This window comes from Pocillopora verrucosa, chromosome 12, assembly GCF_036669915.1.
Source record: "Pocillopora verrucosa isolate sample1 chromosome 12, ASM3666991v2, whole genome shotgun sequence".
Taxonomy (NCBI): Eukaryota; Metazoa; Cnidaria; class Anthozoa; order Scleractinia; family Pocilloporidae; genus Pocillopora; species Pocillopora verrucosa.
Window position 1 is genome coordinate 18,565,120 of NC_089323.1, and position 23,451 is coordinate 18,588,570.

General features: G+C 40.1%; 1 protein-coding gene across 1 annotated transcript in view; it reads left to right on the forward strand.

Annotated features, from left to right (window-relative positions):
• LOC131771490 (uncharacterized) overlaps positions 1–23,451 on the forward strand; it is a 118,957-nt gene that overhangs the window by 79,560 nt on the left and 15,946 nt on the right. The window contains 36 exon segments of the mRNA XM_066158925.1: positions 330–655; positions 1,103–1,244; positions 2,000–2,178; positions 2,648–2,791; positions 3,135–3,276; positions 3,758–4,083; positions 4,453–4,594; positions 5,100–5,401; positions 5,788–5,929; positions 6,376–6,707; positions 7,154–7,295; positions 7,668–7,990; positions 8,250–8,391; positions 8,712–8,865; positions 9,216–9,387; positions 10,041–10,182; positions 10,689–11,008; positions 11,116–11,257; positions 11,715–11,838; positions 12,237–12,444; positions 12,984–13,125; positions 13,386–13,612; positions 14,183–14,269; positions 14,747–15,064; positions 15,462–15,535; positions 15,765–15,831; positions 16,261–16,464; positions 16,991–17,169; positions 17,562–17,985; positions 18,746–19,117; positions 19,472–19,717; positions 20,333–20,441; positions 20,984–21,300; positions 21,831–21,972; positions 22,217–22,395; positions 22,793–22,933. Of these exon segments, the coding sequence (XP_066015022.1) occupies positions 330–655; positions 1,103–1,244; positions 2,000–2,178; positions 2,648–2,791; positions 3,135–3,276; positions 3,758–4,083; positions 4,453–4,594; positions 5,100–5,401; positions 5,788–5,929; positions 6,376–6,707; positions 7,154–7,295; positions 7,668–7,990; positions 8,250–8,391; positions 8,712–8,865; positions 9,216–9,387; positions 10,041–10,182; positions 10,689–11,008; positions 11,116–11,257; positions 11,715–11,838; positions 12,237–12,444; positions 12,984–13,125; positions 13,386–13,612; positions 14,183–14,269; positions 14,747–15,064; positions 15,462–15,535; positions 15,765–15,831; positions 16,261–16,464; positions 16,991–17,169; positions 17,562–17,985; positions 18,746–19,117; positions 19,472–19,717; positions 20,333–20,441; positions 20,984–21,300; positions 21,831–21,972; positions 22,217–22,395; positions 22,793–22,933 (7,274 nt within the window).

Sequence of the window (23,451 nt, forward strand, 5' to 3'; positions counted from 1 at the left end):
GGAATTTAGTTGGGAGAGTTTGGTAGAAGATCAAGATAAGAACCTCCAGCTGATTGATGGATTATGTTTAAAAATTGTTAAGAGAAAGTTTAAAAGCGAAATTTAACATTGTTCAGTCGACAAGACCACTGGCGTTTTACTAAATTTGGTCTCGAACAATGATAGATACTGGGGCGAAAATGTTGATTCCTTTATAATTCAAGTTTCCTTCCTTTTCTAGTATTGGTTTAAGTGGCACACAGCTCATGGGTATTTTTCCATCTGTCATTTTGTAATTATTCGTTCATGTCCTTTTAATTTTTCGTTGTATAAACTCTATTTTCATCCAGCTCGACCGTGCGCCATTCCAGTTGGCATTCAGAGCGGTAAGATCAAAAACACTGCCATGACCGCCTCTTCTTCTTATAACGTCTACCACGGTCCATTCCTCGCTCGACTCCATCGCTCGCGTACCGGTCGCTTCATGGGGGCCTGGGTCGCCCGAATTAGAAACGCCAATCAATGGTTGCAGATCGCTCTCGGTCGACCAATGAAACTCACAGGAATTGCAACACAAGGAAGAGCAGATGCTAACCAATGGGTGACGCGTTATTTGGTGGCGTTCAGTCAGGATAACATGCATTTTGAATATTACATGGAGTATGGAAACTTTAAGGTAAGCCGTTGGTCGCTAGCTATGACACTTAAGTATTCACATCACCAGGATTTTTCCGTCTCTAGCTGACGTTTGTTTTACTTGCCTAAAAGGCATATCCTTACAATTGATAATTCATAATGGACTGGTCGGAGGATTTTGCTTGCGTCACGATGGAATATACCTGATCCGCCCATAGGGCTCTGTAATATTCTTACGATCTAACTTCATTGACAGTTAACTGGTGGTCGATTTTTTATAGTCTCCCTTAAAACTCTGTTGGTGACAACTGATCCTTCCTCCGTTACCCTTAGAAACCATGTGACCCCCTCCCCTCCCCCCCCCCCCAAAAAAAGAAATATCCTCTGCCCACTGGTTGATAAGTGACTGGCCCTAATATTGAGTTGTGAATTAAGCCGTTTGTTGCATAGCACTTAATGCTTATTTTACCTCTTAATTCGTCTCCAGTACTTCACTGGTAACAACGATCGTTACTCCGTGAGGAATAATGCATTCTCTCCACCAATCAAAGCTGTGTATTTCCGTGTTATACCCAAAGGCTGGTATAGCTATATAGCTATGAGGATGGAGCTCTATGGATGCCCAGAAAGTAAGTGAATATTTCTCTGCCGTGAAGAGAGAAGAATTCCCCTCTCTCAGAGACTTTCTTAAAGCCTCAGAGCTTTCAGCCTTCTTGGTACGAATTTTTCGTGGTCAACTTCTCTTATGGTTAATGTTTAACAAGGGTTCAAATCCCTGGGGTAAAGGGCCTTGGTATGTCTTCCTAACCCTTTTACCCCTAGGAATGACCAGCATATAATTTCTCCTTACATTATCACTACTAAATCAAACATTAAGGGTTGTGAGAACTACTATAGGCAATGACAACATAAGGAAAAGTATGGAGGAAATTTTAGAGAATATACATGCTGATGTTTGGGTATACAAGGTTAATAGCCCTATCACTTTATTATGCATCTTGAATATCTACAGTCAGCGTCAAAATTTGTTGACACATATTTGAAGAGTTCTATTTATATGTAGAATAACACTCCTGTTTCTAACACACTCTAAATCATTGACAAGACCCTCTTTCCCCATTCAGTGTTGCCTGTATGAAGTTAAAAGTTCATGGAATCATGATAAGACATTGTTTTTAAGGGAAATGGGGCGAACACTAAGTTAACTAAGCAAAGGTAAAACAGGTAAATGAAAGAGGATTGTAAAGGTCTATGTGTCAACAATACTGTCGCCGATTGTAGTTTACGGTGTGCTCTTTTTGTTCAGCAATGTCAATTCTAGGCTAAATTAATTCAACAAATACACCAACAAGTTAACACTGCTCCGTTACATTTTTCTGTTCAGATCGTTGTAACATGCCTCTTGGTGTTGCGGACCGTCGAATAGCAAATCCTCTGATTACTGCGTCATCTTACCACAGTTTTTACTGTGGACCGTGGAATGCTCGTCTGCATCAAAGACGAGTGGGAAGGATGGGAGGATCATGGTGTGCTCGTAAGAATGACCTCAGACAATGGCTACAGGTTAGTGGATGACAGTGTGATCCTTAAATGGTATAGGGACCTTAAGCAAACCACGACGGCGACGGCAACGAGGACATTGAAAAACAAAAGATCTAATTGGCAGAGCAATAGCTCAGCACGTGCGTTTTAAAACTTTGTACATTTCTCAGCCGTTCTATGCAAAACAACAACGTGAAATCACCACAATTTGCGTCGTCTGCGAACCGAAACCGCGGCGTCAAATGAATTTAATTTCCATTTGGAACTCAACGCTTCTTTTATACGTTATGCTGAAGTTGAGGTGTGGCGCCGTATGAGACGGTAAACACATGCAGCTATTTTTGAAATTCTAATCAAAGACAGAAATTCATATTTCAATCGAAGTGTCCCTTGGCGTTGCCGTCTTGACTGCTTAAGGTCCCTATTCTTAGCAGATTACAGCAGATGCGTTAAACAGTTGTCTTACATGTAAGTCGCTTCTTCCCAACAGGTTGATTTTGAGGCAGTTACTAAGGTAACAGGTATTGCCACTCAAGGCCGATATGACGCTGAACAGTGGGTCAAAACTTACAGAATATCTTACAGCCGTGACGGTTCCTCCTACAAATATTACACAGAAAGAAGAGTTGTGAAGGTATCTGCACCCTTTTGGAAAGGTTCTCCAGAAATAACATAACCATCTTTCGTTCGGGTTTCATCTTTACTTTTACTTGTGTGTCTTATTTTCTGGTTTTCTTTTTTTTTTTTCTTTTTTTACTCTTTTCGGATTTGTATTTGTTTTATTCACCTTTGCTGTGTCTTTTGGCCTTATTTCCTTTGGTTCATATGCGTGAATTAAGTTTTTATTTGCTTTTTTTTTCTTTGTTGATTTTCCACATTCTGTCCGTTTCTTTGGAAAAAATGTCACTATCTTACTTTATGTTTATTTGTGCTTTTTTAATCCGTCAAACGAATGAATCTTTCACGATTTTTTTCAGTTGTTCCGAGGCAATTATGACCGTTACATTGTGGTAACACACACCTTAAACCGACCGATCACTGCTCGGTATATCCGAGTTCACCCCAGAGGGTATCGTGGATGGATGTCCATGAGAGTGGAGTTCTATGGTTGCATCATCGGTCAGCGATTTTTTAACTTTTGGATGAATTTTTTTAATGGTTGTAGTTTGTATTAGCATTTTTTATCTGGACTGAACACACTTTATAGTCTAATTACCTTTGCCTCGTACATACGTAACAGGTTACATAAAAGACTTCCCCTTGTTCATCTATCTCCTCCCTTTTCCGTCCCCCCCCTCCCCTCCCCGAAGGAAAAGAGAACAGATGGAAGAATGAGGAGGTCCAGCTGAACACCGACTCAAACGTTAACGAAAAATTCTTAAGATAAAATAAATGACGACAACACTTGTAATACTAGAACGTATGTAACACCAACTTTAAAACATGACCGACTGGTAGTGGTTCTTGTCTCATGAGCTACCTTATTTAAAATCCTTGGGACGGCGTACAGAATGATGAAATCGCCAATCTCCTTTAAAGAAAATGCCCTTTGTGCCATAATGCATCTTCGAGAATGTAACCAAAGCTTGTTTACCGACAGGTCCACAATGCAATCGGCCAATAGGAATGGAGAACCGCCGCATACGAAACCAGCAGATCAGCGCCTCTTCAGAGTGGGACGCAAACCACGGTGCACGTCTGGCCAGACTCAATCAGAAGCGTACAGGACGAACTATGGGGGCGTGGTCAGCACGTGTTAATAACGCTTACCAGTTTCTACAGATTGATTTACGAGTACCAATGAAGGTAACAAGTGTCACGACTCAAGGAAGAAGCGATGCCAATCAATGGGTAACTAAATACATGCTGTCGTTCAGTCTTGATGGAGCACATTTTGCAGTTTATTGGTCGCAAGGAAGACCCTGGGTATGTTGTTAATTTATTGATTCCTTACCCTGTTCATGGATAGATTTAGTCAATCATATTTACTCTTTCATTCATTCATTTATCCATACATCTCTACATTCTCCCTGGCTATTATTACCGTCATTTTCAAAGTGGCAGAGTTCGTTCTCCCATACTAACGGCGTGGCTAGAGCTACTTTGTAAAATTAAAGCCTTAATGAACTTTTGCTGATTACAGTAAAAACAGATAGATATTGCCACTGCACAGATTTTGAAAACTGAAGTTTCATAAATTTCAGGGAAAAAAGCCCTTTTTCTTAATTTTGTAGATTTTCTGCACAATCTCTCTAATTGACTCTAATTTACATTTTCTTTTATGTCGTATCTCAGTACTTTAGTGGAAACCGCGATAGAAACACCATTAAGCAGCACAGACTGTTCCCAGTCGCTCGCGCCAGGTTCGTACGATTCCTCCCCAAAGGATGGTACAGACACATCTCCATGAGAGTTGAAGTCAATGGTTGCCCTGCTGGTAAAGTCACTTTACTTCTTGTTTGTTTGTTTCTTTCTTTCTTTCTTTGAACTGTTCGCCTGTTAACTGTCGTGATATGACCTACTGTTTGCGAAAATTCAAGCACTCGTTTTGTTCTTTATGTAGTGAAGTCCTGTACAACCTTTATACAGTTCTATCATTTACGCCCTTGAAAAAGAAGAAATAAAAAAAATTGAAAAAAAGAACTTTGGTGCTCTCAATATAGTTTTCAAAAGTAAATTAGATTACTTTGAATTGTCACTTGCGTCTCTCAGTTACATGTAAATTCTAAGGCTTGGAACCAAACTTGTGGTTGTGAATTTTCTTCCATAACATGACTGACGGTAAGGTGAAACTAACAGTATTGACTTGTTTCCAATGTCATTGAAATGCGCAGTAACAATGAAAGATTGTTTGGTAAAACTGTCGTTATGTTGTTACCAAGCCTTCTCCATACAATGTCATTTGCTCAATGAAAATCCTTCTTAACTTGTCATCTTTTCAGGACGTTGTGCTCTTCCCCTTGGTTTGGAAGACAAACGAATACAGGACGGTGCCCTTAGTGCTTCAACATATTACAATCACCACTTAGCTCCTTGGCTGGGACGACTCAATTCTATCCGTTCATGGAGTACACGTGTGAATAACGCTCGTCAGTATCTGCAGATAAACCTTGGAAATATTGGACGCGTTACAGGAATCGCCACACAGGGCAGAAGGGACGCGCATCAATGGGTGACTCGTTATATGTTGTCGTATGGAGATGGAACCAAGTTTGTAGCCTATAGGGAAAGAAATAAAGTCAGGGTAAGTTTTTTTTTTTGGATCACTTCGAAGCATTGTTTTAGCTACTTTCTCCACAGTTTTCGTATTTTATAAAGGACCTCTTCAAATGACTGCAGTCATCTCGCTCTTACTTTTGTGATTATATTTTCATGTACGAGGCTTGTCCTGTAATCAAGAACCTGGTTTTGCGGCCGATAATTTGGCAACCGTGTTCAGAAATTTCCCACGTGATCTCTCCTGCCCGGTTGTCAAGATGCAACAGAGCTAACGTTTCTAAAGTAACTACACTGAAATATTTGCGCGGTAAAGCAAGCTGAAAATTATCCCGGCAACCTGGCTGTCTGGCTGAAGAGGCATTAAAAGCACTATCCAGATCTAACTTCATCGTTTTTGTCTCCATCTTTTAGATGTTCCGTGGAAACTCAGACAGAAATTCAGTTGTATCCTACACATTACTCAGACCATTCAAAGCGCAGTATGTCCGTTTTCATCCCAAATCCTGGAGAAGTCACATATCAATGAGAGCTGAAGTCTACGGATGTCTTAAAGGTACAAATGATATATTACCTAACATATTCATTAAAATATTTTATTCAGGGACGATCAGGCTAAGGAGGAAATCACCATTATAAGAGATATCCTTATATCAATTATTTAAAACTATCATTAGCTCACGGAAATCCTGTGAGGATTTCGTAATCAAAGCTGAGTCGCTCGAATGGATTTCTCTCGCGTTTTGAACGGGTGTTTGACCTAAAAGTTTCTCTGCTTTGAGATAAGTATCTGACTCACTATAATTTTTATCGCCGATGGAGTCTGATTGGAGAATTGGCTGTTTCAAAGAGGTTTGACTAAAATAAGACCCAAATACTCAGCCTACCTTGTAAAGGCGTTCAAAACTGTCCCACTAAAAAAGGTCTCTCGAAAATAAGATGTTCACTACCCTGATGTTTATGTTAATAGAGAGATGACTGACATATTCCTTTGTGTTCCAGAATTAACAAGATTCTGCAGCTTCCCACTCGGTGTACAAAGCGGCCGCATCAAGAATAGTCAGATGACTTCATCGTCTGTATGGAACCGTTACCACGCACCATTCCTTGGAAGACTCAAACGCGTGCGTACGGGACGTTACATGGGAGGATGGGCAGCTAGACACAATAACCATAACCAATGGATACAGGTTGATCTTGGCCGTCTCTTCAAGGTTACAATGATATCGACACAAGGAAGGAAAATTGTGAAGCAGTGGGTGACGCGATATACAGTCTCGTACAGTTTGGATGCCGTTCACTATGTATCTTACAAACAGCGAGATCGACTGAAGGTATACACCCGTCTTTATGTTAAATATTTCTTCTTTTTTTTATCTCGCCTCTATTGTGTTATTGACATGGCTAGCTGAGTTGGTATGGGGCCTCTATTTCATTTTGGGTTTATTGTTTGGCTTAAACTTGGCCACTCTTGTGTGGAGACAAGAATCATACGTAGGATTTAAAAATAAGGGCTTGTTGTCTCTGTATTTTTGATTTTGTAAGCACTCGATCGTTTAAAAACGATGTGATGCTATGGAGAGCAGAAAAAAAACAATTTGCCCCAAGATGAGTTTCAATGCCTTCTAAAAGGAAAGCGGGCATTCACAGGGGTTGGTTGTTCAAAACGCAGTCAGCACTCATTTAGGATGAAAAGTCAAACATGATTCTATAGTATCTCTTGAGCGCATTTATTGACTTTTCTTTCATAATCGTTTTCATAATTGCTTTCCCCATAAAGTACTTTGTAGGAAACTACGATGGAGAATCGATTGTTACACGCGCACTGACTCCACCAATAGTAGCACGTTATGTCCGTGTTCACCCTCGTGGTTGGTACAGGCATATCTCCATGAGACTTGAGCTGCATGGTTGTACTCCAGGTGAGAAACACTACGTGCATAAACCAACACATAACTCTAACAACTAATTCAACCCTTTCACTCCCAAGATCTCTTTAGTAATTCTCCATACTGTCTGCTATATATTCCTTATAATTTTATGTCCGGGAATTAAGTATTGGATCAAATCTCCTTAATGAGATTTTTCTTTGTTCTCGTCACTTTTTTGCTTGTGGTTGTATTTATATTGTAAGGAGAAATGATGTCTTGGTCTGTCTTGGGAGTGAAAGAGTTAAACACTGTGCAGTCTAAGTTTCGGTATCACCTTTGTTTGGAGAACTAGTAGGACATTTTCCGATCAAATTGTCTTTCTAGTAGTACTAATTCAACTATTAAATTTTTTTTATTTTCCAGAGCGTTGTGATATTCCACTGGGCTCCGAAGACGGTCGCCTGCCTGATGTGTCTTTCACTGCATCCTCTATCTACAATGCTCATTATGCCGCCTACCAAGGCCGACTGAATGCCATGCGCAGCGGCTCAAGATACGGCTCATGGATAGCACGTTACAACAACAGGCGTCAGTGGTTCCAGATTGACCTTGGAAACCGAGCGATTGTCATTAAGATAGGAATCCAAGGAAGATATGACGCCAATCAGTGGGTGAAGAGCTTTACAGTTTCCTATGGAATGAATGGATTTCACTTCAGGTTCTACAAGGAAGGAGGGCGAACAAGGGTATGTGAAACCACCATAGAGAAGTTCAGTTTAGTACGGGGCATTCTGTTGATGAACGCGCGGGCCATAATCTGAGCAACACTACGTTGATAATAAAAAGTTGCGTACCTAAACTTGTCTCAGTATCGGATTTTCAAAAGAGGAACCTCAAGTACTTAAATTGAGGCGAAATAAAACTTACCCATTTTCCATACATGTAGATTGTTGCAACTGTCTTTCTATAATTCTCATCACTGTTTTATTATTTCGATTTATACAGGTCTTCCAAGGAAACTCCGAGAGGCAAATTGTCGTTATAAACCGTTTCCGGTCGCCGATCCGTGCTCGTTTTATAAGAATGTATCCACAGACTTGGCATGGTCATATTTCAATGAGACTTGAGCTTTACGGCTGCAGTAGAGGTAAGAAATTACAAGTCTCATGCCAAATCAAAAGTGAGTTTCGCATGTTTTCTTGGTGACTGCACTTTTCAAGGGGCTTGCTAGATTGGAAGGGTACCTTTAGGGTTTCTCTGGCAAATGTACGCGTCAACTCATCCAAAATAACAGTTTTTGTCACGAATGAGTCTTACTCTGAAATTCAAAATAAAGAATGTCTATTTTATCACTCGGGATCTCAAAAAAAAAAAGGTTTTTTAAAAAAAATTGCTATTTTACCTGATGTTTTTTTGTGGTTCGTCAAATTTTTCTAATTGATGTTAATGGAATAATGTTTTTTCTAGGTCACATGTGCAATCGACCGCTTGGGATGATGACGGGGGCAATTAAAAATTCGGCCATCACAGCATCATCCATGTGGGATAAACATCATGCACCATTTTTGGCCAGGCTTAATGCACGACGCATGGGCAGATATCAGAGTGCCTGGTCAGCCAGGTAAAGAAACAGGAAATTTAAAATGTTTTATTTATGTCGTAGGGTATATAACGCGCTTAGTGTCATTGACTATTGTGGGCATGAGCAATGAGACGTTGATCTTTGCCACCCTTCAAAAGAGCTAACTCAAGTATTTGGCATTAAAATTTCTACCTTTAGCTATTGCATAAGGCTAGAACTATGTTTTCATGGTTAGTATGGAATGTGTTGTAAACTAAAGACATTTTGTGGTCTGGGTGGTCCAAGAAACATTAATATAAGGAAGAGTAGTTCACTCTTTCACTAATGAAGTTCAGTCTCATTTATATCTTCTTAAAACAATTAACAAGGTTTGTGTTTTTCATTCGAAGGCATAACAATCGTCACCAGTTTCTACAGATAGACCTGGGAAAGATATCAAAGATAATACGTGTGGGTACGCAAGGACGAGCTGCAGTGAATCAATGGGTGACAGTTTACTATCTGTCGTCCGGTGTAGACGGCGTACACTTTGCTAGATACAGAAAGAACTCCGTGGATAAGGTGAGAATCAAAGTGACAGATCGTAAATTACGCAAGCTTGCCGAGAGTGAAAACCAGCTACTTTTCTTGAGAAAGTTAGACTCAGGAGATAAATTGAACGTTCGATATTCTTAGACGAAATGAGTCGCATATTCTTGAAGTATATGGTATAAAACTAATTCAGGGCATATTTAGGCCATATTGCATTTTCATCAGGAAAGTTAACAGAATATTCAACTTCTCAATGTGGCTTAAAACGTTAACCCTGTAAGTCCCAAGATTCAATAAGTAATTCTCAGCTCTGACTGTCATACATTTCGTCTTAGGCAGGAGAATGTAATCTTTTTATATCAAAGGATACTCTTTAGCCGATAAGCTTGTATGTTCGTCATTATCTCTTTGCAAAATAACATATTAGAATTGCAAGGAAAAGCTAAGTGTCGATCACCTTTAGGAGTTTAAGAGTAATTAAATATTAATTGCAATTATGACAATAGGAGGTGATAAACCAGTTTTGCTTTTGCACTGGTCCATTTGCAACATATTCAGTGATTCTTTTATATTTCCATATTTTGGTTTCACTAAGTGAAGACGTATTTTTTCATTGTATTCTGGCAGCTGTATTACACTATGTCCTGTATACATAGAACCAACATCTTGCTTCTTTTTTTCAGTATTTCCGTGGCAACCGTGACAGAAATACAATAGTTTATAACTCAATTATTCCGTCTATCCGAGCTCGCTTCCTTCGAATCCATCCCTGGTCGTGGCATGGCCATATCTCCATGCGGGTCGAGCTGTTTGGCTGTGCTTTAGGTGAGGCCATGTGTGAACGTTTTATAAATGCATGTTTTTTTCCTTCTGCATTATGCTGTTTTTGTTTTGTTTGTTTTTTTGTCTTTATTCCTGGTGAGTGGGGTTTGTGCCCTTCAGTGTGGTAAAATAGAAGAAAGAAATTCGGAACTCAGGCAATTAAACACATCGCTTATTTGCATTGACATTGCAATAAAAAGTCAATGTACATTGTAACAATCACTTAATTATCCTCAAGTACGTGGAAAAGATTATTAAAACGAAAAATATCAAGGAACTGCCACAAACGCTTACGCTTACTATAGATGGTTGATGATAACATAGGTTGATATTGGGTTTATAGACAAAACAAAACAAAAACTTTCCGCACGAAGCATATTCTGGCTCCGCCTGTGGTATTAGAATCTTTCTTCTCTCTGCATTAGCTGACTCGCTAATAGTAAGAAATACAACAACATGATACATGAAGCAAGGAGAACTCATACTAACCCTTCATTTCTTTTTGACAGGTGCATGTGGTGCTCCACTCGGTTTTGAGGATGGCCGCATTCCAAAGTATGCCATGACAGCCTCTTCAATGTGGGATTGGCGGCATGGTCCTTATAGAGCTCGTTTGAATCTTCTGAACCGCGGAGGCACCGGAGCCTGGTCGACGCGTTATAACAATGTATTCCAGTGGATACAGATTGACTTAGGTGAGGTGTCAAAGGTTGTTGCTGTGGCAACGCAAGGCCGATACGATGCCAATCAATGGGTGAAGAAATACGAGATAAGCTACGGCTTGTATGGCAACAAGTTTAAGTTCTACACAATCAACAGAAAAGTCGTGGTAAGAACTGTTTATTTTTCGCCTTGTATTTGCAAAAATGTCACTCCAGCACCTAGATTTGATTGATTAAAATCCGATGACTTTTTCTTTTTTTCAATTTCTCTCAGATGTTCGCCGGTAACAGTGACAGGAACACTGTAGTCTTTAACAGGCTCTACCCCAGTTTCCGTGCTCGGTATGTCCGATTCTATCCCAAACAGTGGCACAGTCATATCTCCATGAGAGCAGAGCTTTATGGTTGCAATAGAGGTAAGGAAACCTTAAATTACATCATTACATCATTACATCATTGCCACATCAAAATTACATCATTAAATTACATCATTACATCATCAAAACAATTATTTATTCATTTTAGTAATGCTACCCTGACAGTATTTCACTTTCCCGAAATAAAGCTCAAATTTTCTGTTTGTTTTTTTTGGTAATAGTATTCTTCCAATCGAGAAATAGGGCAGTTTAAAAGAAAGGAAATGTTTTGAAAGTTCTCATGTTCACGTTTTTTCACTCGCAACTACACTCTTATATTAATACAAACAACAAAAATTTAAAAGTAGGCAACACTCACTAATTACACAAAGAGGTCAGATCTCTCACTCCAAATCTGTATGTCCAGAGGATTTTACCAAATGTTCTCTTGCTTACTTATTTTTCCATTTTTAATAATTTTTTTTATTTTCTATCAATTTTTCTTTTTCTTTGGTAGCCATGTTCCGCATGTGCTTCCAGCCACTTGGAATGCAAAATGGTAAGATACCAAACAGCGCCATCAGAGCCTCGTCTCAATGGGACAAGAACCACAATCCTGCTCGGGCGCGACTCAACATAAAGTAAGTTAATTAACAAGACTGCATGACTGAAATCAGACTTAGCCCATTCCCTTTTTGTCGTGCGATACTGCAGACATGAAGGGAATGGGGCTAGGTCGAGACGACAAAAACGGGGCCTAGTCTTGTACCCAGCTCCTCTCAACAAACATCCTCGCTCTATATCCAGATAAAAACAGGCCTTCTCGTAGTCCACATGACAAATGTTGTATTTAGTTCGGCAGGTTCTCAGTCACTTCAAGTGTCCTTAAAGGTTTTCCTTGAGGACAAATAGTTATTCCAGTTTTTTTTACAGGACAAGTTATCAAATGAAATATAAGTTAAAGACAAACGTGACTCGTCAAAGACACCTCCAAATGAAAATTTGAGTGAGTCTTAATCAAACTTGTTATATTTTGCAGGAAAGTGGGACGTCTGGTGGGTGCATGGTGTACAAGACATAACAATCATCGGCAGTTTTTACAAATCAATCTTGGAGGACCAACCAGGATAACTAAGGTCGCCACACAGGGTCGGTATGATGCGAACCAGTTTGTCAGGAGCTACTATCTGTACTACAGTCAAAACGGAAGGACGTTCCTGCCCATTAAAGATGGAGCAAAGATTAAGGTTTGTAAACAAAGTTGCTATTGGTGTAAAGTAAAGCCGATCTACTCTTAAGGGGCACTCTCTTTCCAGAGAACATTACCATCCAAGAGACACAAGCTGTAGTCCCAACGAAAAAGATGTTCCCGTTATTGTTGTATCTTTGGTCTCATTGAAGGGACACAATTACGCAAGGGACACTTTTTGTTTCCCACGGGTACCATCTGAATGGAGGTTCCTCAGTATCTGTTGCCATCAGTGAAGGGACATTTTCATTTAGAGGACCCTTTTTTAGTCTCAATAGTGCCCCCGTAATGGAGGTTCCACTCTATCTGTCACCTTTACCTCGCTTTAAGTGACACTTTTTATATTCTCGAGGGTGTCCCCCTGAAAGGAAGTCTCACCGTATAAAGAAATAGAGCCTTAGGTATTATCTTGATGTAACACCAAATTCTCTGAACTATTTTGAAGGGCAATCAAGATAGAGGAGGAAATTTTCTTATGTTTCCTGGGAGTTTCACTAACAGTTGACTCATACAGGCTTTTTACGTGTTCTCTTTAAGCTATTCCGAGGCAACTTTGACCGGTTCTCCATAGTGGAGCAGCCCATTAACCCACCAAAGAACGGAAGATATGTGCGGTTTAACCCCAGATCATGGCACGGTCATATATCTATGAGGGTTGAAGTGTATGGCTGTCGCGCAGGTAAGGTTTGAATTGACTGACTGACTGACTCACTCACTCACTCACTCACTCACTCACTTTCTGACTCACTGACCAATTTGCTGACTCAGTAACTGAATCACCAACCGACTGACTGGGTGACACTCAGACTCAATACCTCTTTGACTCAATGACTCCTCGACTGACACCCCGACCAACTGAACTGACTAAATGACTGACTGACTGACTCATTCACTAATTCACTGTCTTACCAGCTGATTGATTGATCTTCTTTGTGTCAGATTATCCGGAGATTTCCCATCCAGTCGTCCGTGCTGTCACCAAACATGGCCGCAGCTGTGCAAAGATTGCACTTCGCTGCTACTTCAACACCAGGGGACGAAGAAACAGTCGAATAATAGCCCGTGTACACTGGATTGTGAACAAGAAAGTTACCAAGGCAGAAACTGTTCGAGGAAACTATGCTGAACTCTTAGAAAACACATATGGATTTAAAGCTGGAACAACGGTTTGTAGAATGAAATCGTCCTTTTTGTAACTGGACAAGTCGAGTCAGCGAAACTCATTGCATTGTTTTCAAAAACTATATGGTTTGTTGCTTGATCGAGTATTCACGAACAAAAAAAGATGTTTTGTCAATGAAAAATTCGTATGATGAAATCTGAAGAGCACATTGATAAAGCAGAAAAAATTAACTCTTGTAGAAGAGTGATTGTGTAGTCTTTTACAAGTCAAGTTATTTATCATTTCAAAGTGAGTCTCACCCAAAAAGACCGCCCGTTCACAAACAGGGTATGTTAAAGTCTTCTTAACATGCGACGTCAACCAAGTCGCAAACATCAAAATTATATGAAAATTATTTGAACTGGAAACAAAACAACTCATAACGAGACCTTGCGACATAATGTTGCTGTTGGATGCAATATAGTCGCTACTGTGAAAATGGAAGGTCACCGTTTTCCCGAATACAATGTATGTCTTTTGATTTCCTAGTATTGCATACTTGACTTGAATATCAGTATTTTTTTATGTTGAAAAGAGATTTTAAAAAAAACACATTTGTTTCCAATACTTGCAGGTTGCTTGCAAGGTAAAGGCGCGGTATTCCAGTGGAAAGGACTGGACAATGGCTCAATTAAGTAAAGCTTTTTTCACAGGCATTAAGGTAAAATTTACTTCTCTCGCCCTTTGCATTTAGACACTTTAGCCTCCTGACCAAGAGAGAATTTCTTCTGACACTATCAATACAATATCAAGCAGACAAGTGGTGAGAATAAAGAAAAATATCGGGGGATGATAGTTGATCCAATGCCAAATTCTCTGACATCATAAGAATTGTATGGACATGATGCAAATAAGAGAATTAGTAAAAAAGATCTTGGGAGGGAAAGGGTCAACACTGGCTAAGATAAATGCCAAAGTATTTTTTAAATCTAGTAACCTAAGAGAGAGATGTTATTCATTTTTCATGAAGGTAGACGAAAAAATGTAAGTCATCTGCTGGAAAATAGAAAATTAGCTCCTTAAAATTTTCCTCAGAGACTCTACAGTGAGCTAGAGCCATGGCTAGGTTCATTTGTGACACTGCTATTAGCATTCAATTTCTTTCTCTAATTTATCTCTTTTTATGATTGTTTTCCAGGTTAATCCTAAAGCGCTCACAATGACGGACAGCTCAGGCTGGAAATTAATCAGACTTCGTAGCTTGGTACCAATCAGATGTCGTGGTCGTCGAAGTTGTTCTGTGATCATCAAATTTCAGTCTCATACAAGATTTGTGACAGACAGATGTAAAATGACTCTGACAGAAAGGAACAGGAAAAATTATGGGTTTTATCTTAAACCTGTGAGAGATTTCAGAAAACTGAAGAGAAGTAACGTCCGTGCTTACTTCAGTCCCATTAGGTCCACTCCTGGACTCTGTGGATTCTGGAAGGGTTACACTCTTCCACCGATCAAGGTGAACAGTGATTTTATGATCAGCGTTGTTATTGACTGAGTGAGATAAAGTGTCACAAAGAGCTGTGGATAACCCAGAGTAAAAAGCGCGGGAAAACGCGGGTGACCAAGTCGCGACTGGGTTTAGTTTGGCAACTGGTTGGTTGAGTGGATGGCGCGGGATTTCTTGACAAATAACTGAGTGTCTCAGAGCAAAACCAATGTAATAAGGATTTCTTATTTCCTTTTTGGCACCCAACGAAAATTACTTACTCGATTTTACTTAGTTTTGTGTTTCTTTGATATGTAGGAACGTCTATCAATTCGATCGTATAATTACATTGAATCTGATAGGAGAACGTTCTAGGGTTTTTCGGATACGGTAAAGCTCTAAGCTACCTAACTGATTGATTTTCTAGGTCATAACATCCAACAGAGGTGTCAAGAAATGTCACGGAACTGGAGATCCTCATTATCGAACATTTGACAACAAGTGAGTCGACTGCTCTTTGACTTGTATACCAGAAAATCGTGGTGGATGGGCTGCATCCCACTACCCAAGGGATTGATTTTATTTGTATTCCCGTGTTTGTATTTGCCCCTCCCTTTACAGAGTAAATTGTGTATACTTCTTTCTTAGACTTTACTACTCAAGTCATGCTTCGTGGTAGGAACTGTTTTTTTGTTGGTGTTTAACATTGCTGTGTGTTTTTCTATTTCAGGTATTACGACATACTGAGGAACGCTGGCACTTACGTTATGGTGAAGAGTTTGAGAAGAAACTTTGAGGTATGGACTTTGATATTAATTATACAGCCAACTCTGCGCTCCATTTTGGCTCGTGCTGTAAGAGCCTTGATAGCGGTGGCCTAACGATTAGTCCGTTAGAGTTCGGGCAGAGAGGTCTGGGTTTGAAACCTGGCCGAGTCGTTGTGTTGGGTTCTTTGGAAGGACACTTTGCTCTCACCAGGCCTCTGTCCACCTCACCAGGCCTCTCTCCATCCAGGAGTGTGTTTGGTACTCGCAAACTGTCAAGGAAACTTGACAAAATGCCTTGGAGGGGGGGTTAACATTCGGTGGACTAGCATACCATCCAGGGAGGGTAGCAATACTTGTCGTCCCGTCATGCTTCAGAAACCGGGATAGACTTCTGCCTTGTGCGCCTATGGTACGAGCGCTGGCTTTGTTTTTTCACCTCCATACATGTCGTGTCTTTAGGTGCATGCTCGTCTATGGCCTTGCTGGAGAGTGGTATGTAACTGTGGTGTAGCCATCCGTGAGAATAATGATGTGGTGAATATTGACATGTGTCACGGACCATGGAAAAGAACCAGCCCACGTGTCATCCAGAAATCACGCGCGCCTCTTGGCAACCGAATGAGAATCCGACGATATGGATCTGGTCAGAGCACGCGCTTTAAGGTTTGTGTCAAAACGTCTTTCGTTTCACTTTCTATGAGTTGAACAGGTTACGGGTTAGGTAGGTAAGGGGAGTAAGAGTATTAGAGGTTAAGGGTGGGTAAGTTGATTCGTGAAAGTGAGACATTGCAAATTGCATTCTGTTCGATATGCGAAAGGAGGAATTTTGACATACTATAACAAGAAACTTTTATATCCTGGATCTCCAGAGGTGCAGCATTGGAGATGTACATATTAGTTTACTAGATATGGTTTTTATTAATTCTTTATTCTCTTAGCGTCTGTTGTGAGACATCCTTGGCCATCTTCGTAGATCGTTTGTTCGAAGGGTGGTCAACGCTATGCACTGAATAAATCTCTATCCGGTGGATAATGCTGTACGTATTGTTGACCATAATCCGCTGAATGGTGATTCATCTGTTGAATAGCGTTGTCTGTCCTTAAACCTCTGGGCCTTGGTCTTAAAATAGTCAATATTAGATATCTTGTTGCGCAGAGTAACAATTAACCAGTAATGTTTTGTTTTCAGGTGATGATGAAGTCAGGTGCAATAGTCGAGGCTAACTGTGCTAACTGGGGTATGAGTTTGTACGTCACAGTCCCTGGTGTAGACTCTGGATCCACTGTGGGACTCTGTGGAAACAACAATGGTAACCCGCACGATGACTTGGAGAGAAAGGGTATCTATACATTCGCAAATAAATACAGGTGAGTTGTCAGAAAGAACCCTGCAAAAAATCGTAGCGAAAACGACCTTTTTTTAATTTCTTTTCCTGCCTTGCTATAACAGTTAACTGGTTGATAAAATGGTCTTAGGAGAAACTTATTTAATAAGCTATTATGAAGTTAAAAAGGGCGTTGAAAAGAGATTCTACACTTTACTTCTTGGTCGAGAAGATTGGTTCAGTAGAGTGAGACGCAGGAGTTTGCTACGCCCCGCGCCCTCAATATCGGGGAGTTAAACCTTTAACGATCGCACAGCGGAATCTAATCGGCCTTAAAAAACGGCAGATTCAGTGCAATGATAATAGATGTGAATAATATATATTTTGAGGTTGCAAGATATTGTACTAATCATATGTTTTTGTTTTCTCTTTTAGACTGCGTCCAGGTACCAGTCTCTTTGAGCGACTGCCTCCTCGCATCTCATCTCTAAGTCGACGCGTCAAGCCATCTTGCGCATGCGTTAAGAAAGGCAACCGCCGCTTCAACACATGTGACGTGAAGCCACTACCAGACACGGACAAGGGCGGGAAATCTGTGAAACCTATCAAAGTTCGGCCTCATCCGAAGAAACCCGGACGAACCGATAATAGAGATTACGACCCGAACTCTATCAACTATGTCTTTAAACCTCCCAAAGTGAAGTATCGTGTTCCTACCTGGCCAACGAAGTCGGGAATCACTCGGAAGAAGGCGATAAGGCATTGTAAGAGAGAAATCTCGCGTATAGTGCGCGTATGCAAGAAGGTTGTGAGTGCCAAGAAGTTGAAAGTCATGACAGAGTGCGTGACCGATATCAAGGTAAGCTGCCATAGCATTGATTCCTTCTCGTGAACACTTTTTTTTAATCATAATCATAAGGATCTTAGAAGAGTGTGAATTACAGAGTGATTTTCTTGACTCAACTGGAGTGTGCTGCAATGCGCAAACATACAGAAAACGTGGTATTTTTAAGTTGTACCTGTAACAGCAAATGTTACACTCGATCTCTCCCACTTTTTTTAAAAAACTTTTCAAATGTTAAGCTCCAGTACTTAATTCTGTATGGGGTTTGAAGATTGCAAAAACGTGAGGCGATCATCGAAGTGACAAGACAGGTGCAGGTCCATTTTCAGGTCGGTTAGAATGGTCTGTAAAACCATTAGCTAAAGCAATTCACGTCTCTCTTTTTCCTGCGTGGATCATGAGGACTTGTCTCGGCTAGAATCTGCTGCGGTTAACAAAACACTGAGCTTATGTGGTATTTCTGTCTTACTTTTACATCCCTACAATTTTGAAGCGCCACTATATAATTCTGTAATTAAAGGTTTCACGGACTGCAAAAACGTGAGGCTTTCAATGAAGTAACCATAACGGTTTAGGTACAAATCTATAAAACCATGAATTAGTGCAAAATGCAGTTGGTCTTCAAGATCAAGCAAAAAAGTAAATCGGAAAAAATTAAACAGTTAGTTACCGTGTAACAAATCAAACGTAAATTAATTCACGTCAGAGGGAATATAGTTCGATGTTGACTGTGCTTTCTTCACCGTGTGCTAACATTGCTTTTTCTATTTTACAGATATCAGGTAAACTCTCCATGGCCAAGTCAGCATTATCCAGTCTGCAAGACGCTTGCAAAACTGCAGCTCTGGTGAATCCCAAAAACTACAAGAAGAAAAAGAATGGCAAAGTTGTCCCTAACATAAATATCCTCGGCAAGCTTTGCCCTGACAACTGCAACAAGAGAGGTAGATGTGTGAACGGAAAATGCCGCTGTTATCGTGGTTATGCTTCAAGTGATTGTTCAGTCGACAAGAGAAAGCCGCCTAAGATTGATGGACTTCAGTCAAAGGGCATGTGTGACTTGAGGAAACGGGCGTGTCGCTTTGCAAGCGTATATGGGCTTGGCTTCTGGGAAGGTCACTTAAACTGTCACGTGCAAAAGGCCAGGGTATGTATTTATTGTATTTTCTGTTGGTTTGTTTGTTTATTTTCTGCAAGAGCATAAGATGTAACAATAGGAGACAGGACATTGCGAAAGGTCCTTGAAACAAACAGTTTGATGTTCAAGTCCACTTATTTTCTGGTTCCGATCATACGCACGGATTCAAACCAGTTTGATTTGGTTCGGCCTCAGTTGTTATGGATCACTCACTTGTTATGCAATCACTGAGTCCGCTGACCAGGACTCAAGCTCAGCCATTTTGAATCACCACCAAGGATGCTGACCATTAGTTCACTTCCTGACATACAGCGACAATATAACAACAATAAGTATCGGTAACAACTATTTTTTCCTGTTTAGCTGATACGTCGCAGATGGCATGGAATTGGAGCACAGAAGAAGAACCGTGGTCACTTGCAGAGTTTCAGGGAAGCAAGGTGTAAACTTCCCTTCAGCTTTCCTAAAGCAAGAAAACTCCGTGGCTTACCTCTGAGGATACTGATTTCAATTTCAAACAATGGCGTCTTGACCAGCAACCGGTTGAAATTGGTTATTTTCGACTCAGCTTGTCACAGATGTTTACCAAATGGACTCTGCTGGCGAAAGGTGCTACTTATTTCTGTTATACAGTGTCAGTTATGAATAACGGATTGTTCATTGAAAGAATATTTGAGTTACTTTCTGCCGTTTGTTTTCGTTGCTCCTTTATTAGAGTTAGAGAAAAATAAGGGGGGGGGGGTATGTTTCTAAAGAAACTGTGGTGCTGCGTCGGTGGGGTAAGGGGGGAGGGAGGGGTGGGTATACCAAGATAATTTGGTTTTATCGGCTGAGTTGATAATTTAAATTGACCATAGAGAGTTTCTAAAGCTGATGTTTCGAGCGTTATCCCTTCCTTCTGACGACAGCCAATTTACATTATCAACTCATTTGTTAAAACCAAATTATCTCTTAGAGAGAGCTATGCAATGTGCAGCTATGTATGTGCATTTCGAATGATTAGCATGAATTCTTCCTGTTTTCAATTGCAATTCGTTTTAATCCCCCCCTTTCCCCCCTTCCCAAATCTTATTTGATTAATTCTTAGAGATGTCTCGCCAACACATGCCTCACTTACAGATTGTTAACAAAGAAGGTCTCTCAAGAAAATAGAAATATAATTCTTTTACTATACTGTTTTTTTTTTCAAATTAAACAATTTTCGTGTTGCTTTGCTTGAAATAGAGAACAAATTGCATTATCGGAGGATTGTGTTACGCTGCAAATGAGCGTCATCCTACAAACAAAGGACTGAAATGTCTCCCACAGATCACCAGGAGTGCATGGACACGAGGTGAGTAATTTTGGTATTTCGTGTTGTATAACCCTTCCTTGTTCCGTTGAGTTTTACGTCATTCAACTTTATTAGCCTGCAGAATTAGCCCTACAAAGTTTTACCATACTACCTTGTGGCATGTGCATCGGGAAAAATTCAGCGTTCAATGTTATGCGCAAGCTGTTCTTGTTCATTTTTGGTTTATCATGGTTGCTGCTTGTGGTTTCCTTTTTTACAAAAGTATTATTTGTAGTTATTTACAATCCAGCCATTTTAGTTTTCTCTGATTTATTCCTATTTCTGTGGTGTTTTTTTATCCTAAAAGACGGATAATTAAAATTTTAATTCTATGTAAGGTTATTCTGTATATCGCTACAAATGTCTCAAAGAATAGTGATGTTACTCCAGTAAAGATATCGAGGACTTGTGAATTTTCCGATCGCTGTTAAAGCGTATTTCGGAGTGATGAAGGAATTAATGGTAATAAATATTCACATTGATATTAATGATGATGATGATGATGATAAATATGATAAAGGAATTTGATTCTTTTTCTTCAGTGTCACAACAGTATAAACCCTTAGGAATGAAAAATGGTCGTATTCCATCCAGTGCCATCAGCGCATCCTCCAAATGGGATCGTTACCATGGACCCAACCGTGGTAGGCTTCAAATCACCCGTCGTGGTCGCTATATTGGAGCGTGGTCAGCAAAACATAACAATCCTTACCAATGGATTCGGGTGGACTTCAGGAAACCTGTTAAGATATTGGCTGTCGCTACTCAGGGTCGGCAAGATCTCAGCCAATGGGTGACGCGATACTACCTGACCTACAGTTTTGATGGAATTAACTTTGTACCTTACTTGTGTCGGAAGGTAAATTATTGAAACTTCTTGTCCCTTACGGATGGTGGGTCTCAACAAAATTCTTCTTGATCGTCACCCCTTATCCATCCACACCTTAACATCAGTTTGCACTTTCTCCATACTGTTCTCCATACATTTCTTAAGGTGCTGACAAGGAGAATTTGTTTAACAATCAAGAGCTTCTTCAGTTGATGATCATTTCCTTTATTCTTTCAACCTTCATGTTTGATTCTGGGGTGATATTGTAAGGAGAAGTTAGACGCAAGTCACTCCTAGGATTAAAATAAAACCTAAATCACTGCTCTTGTTCGAGTTTTAGTCACTCATAGACGATTGTCTTGCAATGTAAAGAGTGCGTTTTGTTGTAATTGTATTTTTTACAAATAACACCTGCAACTTAATAATGACTAGAGGTTCATGTTTACTAGAGCAGACCTATTGTAACTGCTTTCTAGAAATCAAATCTGCCTTATGTAGATAATTTATTTGTAATAGTACTTCAGATCTAACATGTCTTCTGTTTTTTTCTTTTTTGCCAGATATTCCGTGCAAACAGAGACAGAAACACGATTGTAAGACGGCGGCTCTCTCCCGCAATCCGTGCGCGTTTTATCCGAATTCATCCAGTCAGTTGGAGAGGACACATTTCTCTAAGGGCCGAATTCTATGGACACAGAACTTGTAAGGATTTTAGCTCTAGTACATCTTTTAGTTAAGTAATATGCTACAATTCATATCGGTACACTGGCGAAGATTGTTGAAAAAATTTGAATCATTCGCACTCGCCGTACTTTTTGTACGCTTTTTCATAGGAAAATCTCATAACGGCGATCCAGCGGTTTTTTTTATCTCGAAGAGGGGAGCGAAGGTAGAGAGTCTCTTGAGTTATTCCTTTAAAGCGTATGCGGTCTTTTTATATTTGCAGCTGCATCAAGACTTCCTCTCGGTGTGGCTGATAAGAGAATACGCGACAGTGCCATGAGCGCCTCAAGTTTCTGGGACCGTTATCACGCCGCTCTGCGTGGAAGACTTCATATATGCAGAGAGGGACACTTCCGTGGAGCTTGGTCAGCAAAGAAAAACATCAGAGGACAGTGGCTACAGGTTAGTCTTTGAAGTCTTGAAATGAAAAGTTGATAGAGCGCTTTTCGATTGCGTGTCGTGAGACTAAAGCCGAAAAATCACAACGTCCAATCAGAAGAAAGGAAAATATTTTTAAGAGCGCGGGGAAACGCGTCCTTGGTTTTAGTTTTGCATCTGATTGGTTGAGAGAATGGCGCGTGTTGTCTGGACCAATCACCGAGCGAAGTTCAGCAAAACCATTGTAATCTCACTTTACTTTCAATGCTCAATTAAAAGTTGCTCTAAGCATTTTACTTAAAACAATTAGACATACTCCGAACTGCGAGAACGACGCTAGAGCAGGACACGTCGCACTTGAAAATCCTTCTTATGTTCTGAATGTTAAGCTTCTCTAACATAACAAACTGGTTCTTTACAGGTTGACCTTGGTAAACGTGCAATGGTTGTGGCCATTGCGGTCCAGGGTCGCCAAGATTACGACCAGTGGGTAACAAGTTACTCAGTGAAATATGGCAACGATGGAGTAAGATTTACCAACTATGGCTCTGGACGAAGAGGGGTAAGATTACATCAAAGTTGCTTTGGTGTATTTAACCCTGCACACCCAAACATCAGTATGCATACTCTCCATACTGTTCTCTTTATATTGCCTGAGGTGCTGAAACGGAGAGTTTGATTAACAGTCAAAAGTTTCCCTAGTTGGTGATCATTTGCTTTATTCTCATAAACTTAATATTTGATTCACGGGTGAAACTGTAAGGAGAAAATTAGAAGCCAGTCTCTCTCGTTAAGGTTTAAGGATCTTTTTAACATAACTATGTTTTGTTTTTCTCTACCACTCATTTATCAAAACATCAATGTGAAGGTTTTCCCTAGTCGATGGGTAAAATTATTGTACTTGCATGAAAAAGAAACACGGTATTTCTTTTCAGTTAAAAAAGTCCCTTTGTAAAACTGACCTCATTTTAGCTCATATAGGCAAAATTTTCAATTGGAACGTGCAACTGATTTCGATGAAAGTCTAAGTACAAAGCACTTTCGTTTAATGTTTGCGCTTTTTATTAGTTACACAAACTC